This window comes from Penaeus vannamei, unplaced genomic scaffold, assembly GCF_042767895.1.
Source record: "Penaeus vannamei isolate JL-2024 unplaced genomic scaffold, ASM4276789v1 unanchor4258, whole genome shotgun sequence".
Lineage (NCBI taxonomy): Eukaryota > Metazoa > Arthropoda > Malacostraca > Decapoda > Penaeidae > Penaeus > Penaeus vannamei.
In genome coordinates, this window is record NW_027217238.1 from 485 (window position 1) to 10,000 (window position 9,516).

Genomic DNA, 9,516 nt, shown 5'->3' on the forward strand with positions numbered 1-9,516 from the left:
TGTTGCTCGCAAACTACTGAACGAGTCAGGTGCAAACGGGAAACTGCCGACAACAATCCCGTTATTACGTCCACTTGCCAAACTTTTACACCCAGCAGCAGTGGGTATATTCTGAGACTGCCACAGGGTGGTCTTTTGAAATTAAAATCAAAACTGAACTTCCACTTCAATTTTTATACATGCCGCACGCACATTTCTATCACTATCAGCAAATAACTGGCATGCATAAAAATATTTCTCACCTGTAGAAGTTGCGTCTTCACTACCAGGTTTGATGGATGTGCCACTGAACTCTGACCTGAACACATTCAGGGGCGCCCATTCCAAATACAGCGGCAAGTACTTGAACTTGGAGTAGGCAAGGTTTTTGAAGCCCTTCCTTGCCTCACTTGGATCTAAGTATTCTACAACACCTACAAGATGAGGGAAAGAGGGAGTGATTTTTTTTTTTTTTTTAAGAATAAACATCATTATTGATTTCATGTTCACAATATCATGGTATTATTCTATGAAACATTTACAAGCAAAGACAAATAAACATATACTTTTGGCCAAAAGAAATATGGGCTTATATCCAACACCTTTATACTATACCTTTAAGCAAATGATAGTTGGCATCACAACCTAACCAAATTCTATGGATTCTTACATACATACACTTTCTTACTGACTCTCTCCCCATTCACCCCTTAACTAAATGGATAGAGGTGCCTCTCAGTCCAATATCTAGGCATTAGGTTTACCTGAGTGGCTAGTCACCTAGCTTGTAGGTTCGACCCGCACAAACTTGGGTGCAGTGGCAAGACGCCTTGCCTCCCCTTTGCAGTTAATTAATTAATGTTTGAAAATAAATGTGCTAGACATAAAAGGTAAAGTATTGCGTCGGAAAGGGCAAAGGAGAGTTAAAGATTACGATAAAATATGTCAAAGGTTTAAGAACGTTATAGGATAGTAGGGTTGTGAAAAGGGGGAATAGGGGAGCAAGTGAATTAGAGCAGAAATTAGTATAAAGGGGAGGGTAGGGCAATTTAGTGAATTATAATCTGTCACTGGGGAAGGTATAGGAAAAATGTTCAAGGAAGAATAGAGATAGCTGTTGAAGAGTAAGAGAAGAATCCGGGGAGAGAGGAGGGTGTTAGATATCAAAGATTAGAGGGTGTTGTAGGAGAGTATGGTAATGAAAAAGGAAAGGAGGGAAGTAAATGAAGTAGAGTAGTGATTAATAGGTGGGAAAGGTTAAGGTAGAGCAATTAACCCATTTACGACAGATGTCCCACATATGAGACACCCAAAAAAATATACATTGCTGGGCGTCCCGCCAGTGTAACGCTGTATTGGGGCTCCCACTCCGATGCAGCAGTGCACTGTGGCCTGCGTGTGGGCAGAGTCCGGGCCAGCCCTGCACGCCAATTTTGTAGCCACCCAGAATCTTTTATTTTCAGTTTAAAAACATACCGGTGTTAATCGGTTAATTGCACTGTATCTGTGACTGGGGAAGGAATAGGGTGACAACGGTAGATATGGTTGTCTTAGCAGTAGGGGATTAAGTATCTGAGGGTTGAGATAAAGGATCAGGAGTAGGTGAAGGAGTAGTGTCTGGGGGTTCAATAGGGATGGTGGGGTCTGGAGAAGGGTATTGTGATAAAAGAGATTCACGTGTGTATCCAGGAGGGAGTGGGAGGGATAGTAGGGAAGGATGGGGTTGGGGGGGAGGGGTTATGGGTGGTTTGGGTGGTTGAGAGGATGAGATATTTTGGAAAGAGGTTGGTGGAATATAAGGGGGTAGAGCAACTGAGTGAATTGCAGTGTATCTGTGACAGGGGAAGGAGTAGAGACACTGATCAAGGAAAATAGAGGTGGCTGCTGAAGTAGAAGGAGAAGAATCCAGGGGTTGAGAAAGGGAGACTGGGGATGATGGTGAAGCATCAGGAAAAATGCCTGGAGAGGAGGGGTCTGGAGAAGGACACTCTTGTGATAAAGGGGATTCATGAGACTATTCAAGTGGAAGTGGTAGAGAGGGTGTAGGAGGAAGGGGGGTGGAGGGAACCTGGGAAGGAGGAGGATGAATATCTGCAAATACTTTAAATGTAGCAGGAGTAGGAAGAGAGGGATTGGGAGGTGGATGAGGGAGCGGAGTGTTCCCATGGGTCATCTTTAGGAAGTTTTGGATGTCTTCAAGGGTTTCTGGAGGGGAATTTGATATAGAGGACTGAGAAACAAAGGTTCTCTTCTAAAGAGGAGAAGAGGAGATGGATATCTGAGGAACAGATGAAGAGGAAGGTGTAGGAGAGAATGCAGTAGGAGAGCATGGAGTGGAACGTTTAGGTTGTCTGGTATGAGGAGGAGGGTTAGGTATCCGGGAAGTGCTAGCAATTGGAGTATCTGGATTTAGGATGGAAAATGGATTTGACTGGTGGATAGGGTGAGTAGACATAGGATGTAGGTTTTGGGTATTGGGAAAAGATACCTGGGGAGATACAGAAATATCTTGTGTAGATGGTGGGGGAGCAGAGCGTAGGACTGTTTTGGAATAAGCTGAGATAGAAAAAATCTCATCGTTGTGCTTCCTGTCTGGCCTCACGTAGAGTGAGACCTAGTTTAAATCTGAGGAATGCTACCTCACATTCAAACTTTTAGGCAGGGCAGCTCCTATAAAACACATTATGGGAGTCTCCACAAATACATTATGGGAGTCTCCACAATTGGCACATGTACGTGACTCAGCAGGGCAATTTGAACTGTCATGACCAGGTTGGGCACATAGAGGGCAACGGGCTGTGAAGGGACAATGTTCAGGTGGGAGGCCAAAAAGCCAAAATTTTTGGCATTGATGATGAATGGGTCGTTATGGTCAGACATGATAAGACAATCCACCAATATAAACCTTATGGGAGAGGTCTTGTCTATGGAAGCTAATCTTGACAATATTGACGTAGGATTTACGTTGGCCTTTAGGAGGAAGAATGTAAAATTGTACTGCCTCTGCATCATATTCACCAAGGCAGGAAAGTAGGTCATTTCTGACCAGTCCTTGTTAAACATGGGGCAAGTATTTGGGGGAATAGAAACAGTTCCAGTACAAGTATTAAGAGATGGGTGAGGTTCAGCAGGATTGGGTCTGCCAGTAAGGTCAGCTAGGGTAGATAGTGTACGGGCTTGGGCTTCACAAGTAACCATGACAAGGTATAAATAATCAGAGTGACTGCGAAAGGTAACCTTGCCTACTTGTTTCTGGAGGCACTGCTGAAAGAGAAGGGTATTCTCAGAATAGGGGGCTGTGGGGGGAATCACAAAGAATCAATCCCACTTGGCTGGGCCAAAAAGAGTACTCAGAAGGTTTGCAGAGGTAGAGGTAGTAGAAGGATGAGGGCAAGAGGAAGATGGGGTGGTGTGGAATGGAGTAGTTCTATGGAGGGAGGACAATAAGGATGAAGAGTTGTAATAAGGGAAGAGGGGGATGACATTGAAGAAGGTTGTGCAGCAGGGGATGAAGAGGAGAATGTTGGGGATAAGGAAGAGGTGTTTTCTATGGGTTGAGTAGTAACCTAGGTGTGTGTTTCAGAATGGTTAGAGTTGTTCGTAAGCGTCGAAGAGGGGCTATTAGCATCAATGGTCGGAGCCGTGGTCAAAGGAGGGGCAGGGGTCGGAAGACCATCAAAATCATATTCAGATAGGCTATTTGATGAAGGGGCAAGCCTTAATGCCTCTATTAAGGGTAAAGAATCTTCATTCCTGGCCATGTTGAGCCTGAATAAACTGGGGAAAAGAAAAGGTCTACCCCTTAGGGTCCCCATAAGGGGTAAGGGCTAAGTAATTAACCAAGGGAATACCATGCCTATGGCTCCCGGAGGCCGTTCGTGTCTGACAGAAAGCCAGCCTTTCATCCTTTCAGCACGGCTCTCACACCTTAGGAAAGGGATAGAAGAAGGGAATAATGAAGATCAGAAGAGGAAAGAAGAGAAGAAAGGACCCTGCAAAATTAGTTGAGGCAAGGGCCGAGTCGTAAGGTAGCGGTAATCCTCTACATTGGGTCTCAGTCCCCGTCTTGTAAGCCCTCCCATGATGACAATGAGCTAGGTTTGGGAGGGCCCTTTGCAGTTATGACCTCTATTTTTGCATAATTATCATTTGTTTTTTTGTCATTTCCCTATGTCTGTATTTGTTATTTGATATACTGCACTTGATGGTAAAGACTGTATTCCTTGCACAGACTACATATCATCTAGGTAGTCCACCACTGTGTACACTAATAAAAACAAAAAGTAACTTTTTGTTATTTGTGTCACTTTGAAAATAATTTAGTAATACTCAATTCTTTGTAACACCATCTGCACTACTAGTCACAGCAGGCAGATACTGGATCATGAGCAAGGAAATAGTATTCTTCCTGGAGCTGGCACTCCTCTTGTCATGGCTTACATATTCCGCACTCATTTACCAATAAATATCATGCAAGAAGCCCTTCCTAAATATCCATTAAGCGTAATAACTCTACAAAAGCTTTGTGCATTAACGACCAAGTCATTCCCATCACTCTGGCCTTCAGCTGAAATTCTGATGACAGCATGTCCGCAATCACCAAAGCCATCAGCTAAATTCTTCCATGATTGCCTGTTCAGACCATCTGGCACTCAAGCCACATTTTTTTGTGACATGATGGTCATGTCACCCAGAGCCAAAGGGTTAAATACATTTTCACAATGCCACATCATAACCTCTCTCTGCTTGTTCTCACACTTATTTCTCCATAAATAAATTGTTTCCCAAATCAAGTTGATAATGCTACAAATAATGCCTGTCCACTTCCAATTCAATTTTGAACTGCAACATGAAAAACACCATGGGCAGTACCTGTAACACCTGCTGGAGGTAGCACCACCCTTCCAAGCTCTCCATATCTACAGAACAGCTGTGACAGTTCCTGGGCAGTGGTCTTTGCAGGAAGATTCTTCACAAGGATGACTGTGTTTGATCTCTTGATGTTGGATGTTGTGAATGCATCAAGTGAGATACCACTATCTTCAAGAAATCTGCAGTGGGGAAATTATTTTAACAATGCTTCACAGTTTTCTAAAGGTAAGACATATAAAACTAAATTCTTTATTATGATTTGCAATTGCAAAAATGAGGGTGTCTACCCATTCTTATTAATGACTTACTTCTAGACAAAAGATAGGACTGGTTTCATCTTACTACAAAAAAAAACTTGGGTCAGAGTTTGACTATTTTACTTTTTTAAATCTGACCTTATATTCATGTTTGGCTACAAAATCCTTACCTTTTGGTTTCATCTACTATCTGTGTTTCTCCAAGTGCTAGATTAACAGCTACGCTTTGCTTTCCTTCTGAGTTCAAAATCTGCAAATAGCAAGGAGAGAGAAAATATGTCACAATTCATGCATTCCATTTCTTAAACAGTGGCTACAGAATGAACTTTTTAAATTTTTTTAAAGAGATCAAACTCATACCTCAAATCAAAAAATAAGAAAAGAAAATAAATAAAATGAAAAATAAAAACACCACACTGGTGAAAAATGGCAGTTTGAAAATTTACATAAATTGTTGGCACAGCACCCAGATGTATTGAAGGTCTATAGACCTGAATTGCAGTGGCGACAGCTTGCTGCAAGCTTGTATATGCCAGAGAGTTGCCATAAGTTGATTCAAAAGATTTCAACAATATTTTACTGTAAAATTGAACAAAATAATTTAATTTGGTGTGTTTGGCCGTCAAGTGATAGGCATTCAAGTGCTGTATGCGAAGGGGGGGGGCAAAAAAGGTCACAATGTCTTGTGTCATTTCCCTACCAAACACTGCTACAATCTAGGGCAGTGTTGACAGATCACTCTTTTCTTTTTATTTTTTTTCCAGAAAAACAAAAAATTAACTAAAATTTATGCTCACAAGCCCCTCTCAAATCGTAACTGATATAAGCACTAGCTGGTTTATGATCTTAGAGAGAGACAGCATTTTTGAGATTACTTTTATCATTACTATATTATGATATCATATCATGTTGTCTGTTTTCTTGTATCAAGATTGCCCAACAGTTTCTCAAGTCTATAAACTGTGTTGTGTTTTTCTAAGACCTTGACTGATATGTTGGGATATTTCACATGTCTGTCTCCAATGTACATTGAACATATTTATGATATCTAACCATAAAACATTTATGACAGAACTGTCTCATAAGCATTATAATGTTCTCTCTACTCTCTCTTTAACAAAGCAGGAATATTAATGTTATTGCATAAAAACTATGTGAACCCCTTGTATCTGGATGATGTGACCATCACATCATGAAAAAATTTGGCCGAGTGGTGGGTGATGTGCCATCACAGAAAAATTTAGCTTTGGGATGATGGGAACATGATGTCATGAGAATTTTAGCTGAAGACCAAGGTGATGGGAACGATCTGCTAAAAGTGCACAAAGCTCTTGGAATGTGAATATACTCATTGGCCATTTAGGAAGAGGCTTTTGCATTATTTTGCATTATATCGGTAAAAGAAGGTGAGATGTACTATCCAAGGGCCATGATTGGAAGAGCACTAGCTCCATGTTCATGATCCTATTCCTGACCATCGTGACCAGTGGCACATTCCATATTGCGAAAAAAGAAGCAAATAACAAAATGCTACTTACTGTTATTGCACTGACTTATGGACTACCTAGAGAGAAAATATGGAATCTGGATACTGCATAACAAATAGATAATTTAAAACAGAAAGAAAGAAAGAAAAAATAAAAATGCTTATGCAGAAAAAGAGATAACATTGCAAAGGCAAGGCAAGGAATCTTATCACTGTACATGATAAGCTTGTGAGCCCCTGGCCCGTAACCCACACAACCATAAGTGACCACTAAAGTAAGCCAAATGCCTGGATTTTGGGCGTGTGGGTAGCAAAGCACCAAGATTCAAGGTGTTAAGAGAACAATCATGGAGTCTGCCAGGCACAGAAAACAGAAAATGCAATAAAAAGATAATCTGTATAGAAATAATCATTATGCAATGGTCAGAAAAACTGCAAACTGCTTTCCTGCTGGAAATGCAAAGCACACATACCTCCTGTTTCGACCTATTGTATTTCTCTGACATGAGGTCCACAACGGCACCACTGCCAATGAAAAGAGTGTTCCAGTTATGACCGGCCCCGGCAGTCGCCTTCTTTTCCTTCTGCTGCTTCTCCTTGAAACTCGATCCCTCTGCGTCACAAGGTAGGAGAGAGCCTTTTACTTACAAGCCAATCTCATACAATTATAGCTACAGTATATTGAAGACCATACATGTAAATAATCTGACATGTACTTATATTTATACAACTTTAAGCGTACTGCCATTAGTGGCTGATTTATGATCTAAAGGGGTAATAGTTTTTTTTCGGAGAAAATGTGGACACTGGCATGTGGTAACTCCTTTCCAATATATGAAATGGTGAAGACAGAAAGAAGATTAAAAAAAAAAAAATAGAAAAGAAACTGATAACACTTTTTTTTTTGAAAGAGATCTACCTGTTGTAGCTTCCTCCTCTTCCTTGACTATTGCAGGAAGGACATGCAATATTCTCCCCTTAAAGGTAGTTCCATCGAGCTCTGTCATGGCCTTGACTGCATGCTCTGGAAACATATAGGTCACCTGCGCAAAACCCTTAGCTCTCCGTCTATACTTGCAAATAGGGAGATTGAGCTCTGTTATTTGACCTGTAAACAAAGGAGGAAAGGCTCATACTTAATACTTTTTAAGGTGGCAGAGTCTATAACCTCACGGTTTTAGGTATCACCATATATTTTTACTGGCCTCTCTCTGCCTGCCTGCCTGCCTCAATTTCTATTATTCATCCATTATTCTCACCATTTAGGAGGGAAGGAACTCATTAAATATATTTTTTTCATTTTCAGCATTTCTTTTTATAGGAAAAGAAAGAAATAGAAATACTTATTCCTCTACTAGCATCACCTACTCTCCTTCTAATATTTTGTGATCTATATTTGCCAAATCCTTTATGTCTGTTCTTCCTGTACTTTTCTGCATTCCACTCAACATGCCCAAACAACTAGGTTTTTTTCTTCTTCTTCATATCTTTCAAAGCCTTCTCTACTTCCATTTCAGTTCAGTGATGTTGTCTCTTTATGTTGTCTCTTTATTAAATTCCTCAAATTCATTTTCATGCACATCATTTAACCAAGTTTCAAAATATCTTTCCAGTTGTATTCTCACCTCTACATAATCCATCTGACTACCTGACTAGACTTACTATAAAATTATAATTATTGACTAAAAAATACAATGGTGGCCTTAGGAAGCATTCCCCTCAATTAAAAAATTCATATACCTAGCTGTTGGAAAATCAGTTGTCAATATTGGGCACTTAATTTCCATTTTTGTTTACTGAAATTTACATATGGGTAAATCATAAATAAACAGATAAATAAATGCATGAATAAATGATATCAACAATAGAATCCTTTAAATAAACACACTCCACTGTAACATCTTGGCCAAATGAGGGTTGTCACTTTTATCTTACCATATTTTTCAAGCAATTCTCGCAAGTCCTCTTCTGTGACAGAGTACCACAGGTTGCGGATGAAAAGACTGCCGGTGTCTGTCACGGGTTCAGCTTTCTTTAGCTTCTCCTGGGCCGTGTACCATGGCAGATCAATGTGTTCTTTATTGGTGTTATTATCAACTTCTTCACATTTCACCACTTGCACTCTGGCACCATCTGTCAAGAGCCAATATAAATGAAGGTAGTACTTTTGTTCAAATGAATACATACACAAAGATATGTGCATAAAACTCATATACATATGCAAATGTGCATAGGTGCAGTGTGTGTGTGTGTGTATATGTGTGTGTGTGTGTGTGTGTGTGTGTGTGTGTGTGTGTGTGTGTGTGTGTGTGTGTGTGTGTGTGTGTGTGTGTGTGTGTGTGTGTCTGTGTGTGTGTGTGTGTGTGTGTGCCTGTGTTTGTTTCTGTGTGTGTGCCTGTGTGTGTGTCTGTGTGTGCCTGTGTTTGTGTATCTGTGTGTGTGTATCTGTGTGTATCTGTGTGTGTGTCTGTGTGTGTGTGTGTGTGTGTGTGTGTGTGTGTGTCTGTGTGTGTGTGTGTGTCTGTGTGTGTGTGTGCGTGTGTGTCTGTGGAACTGTATGTGCATGTAACTGTGTATGTATGTGTGAATATTTATGTACATGCATATGAATGTATGTGTGAATATTTGTGTATATGTGTATGAATGTATGTGTATGTGTATGTGTGCATGTGACTTTGTATGTATATGTGAATATAATGGGGAAATATATGAGTAAACAAATGCTCATCAATATTGGTAGGATGGGACTGGTACATGCATACTGATATATTTTTTGTTATTTAGCAGACGGTGGAGAGGGACTGCATCAGATTTTCTGGCGCGGTCTAATGTGGTCACTGACTGCAAAACTTGGTTACCAAAAGAGAGGTTAACAATAACGGGAGAAAATGCCATGAAAATTTTTCCAGAAAGAGTAAACTG

At 40.5% G+C, this 9,516-nt stretch overlaps 1 protein-coding gene across 1 annotated transcript in view; it reads right to left on the minus strand.

Moving 5' to 3' along the window:
* Positions 1-242: 242 nt before the first annotated feature.
* Positions 243-9,516, minus strand: part of LOC113816252 (probable RNA-binding protein 19) — a gene marked incomplete at both ends in the record, with an annotated part of 11,137 nt that continues 1,863 nt past the window's right edge. Inside the window, 6 exon segments of the mRNA XM_070120281.1 lie at positions 243-413; positions 4,852-5,030; positions 5,279-5,358; positions 7,068-7,207; positions 7,514-7,702; positions 8,530-8,727. Coding sequence (XP_069976382.1) covers positions 243-413; positions 4,852-5,030; positions 5,279-5,358; positions 7,068-7,207; positions 7,514-7,702; positions 8,530-8,727 — 957 coding nt within the window.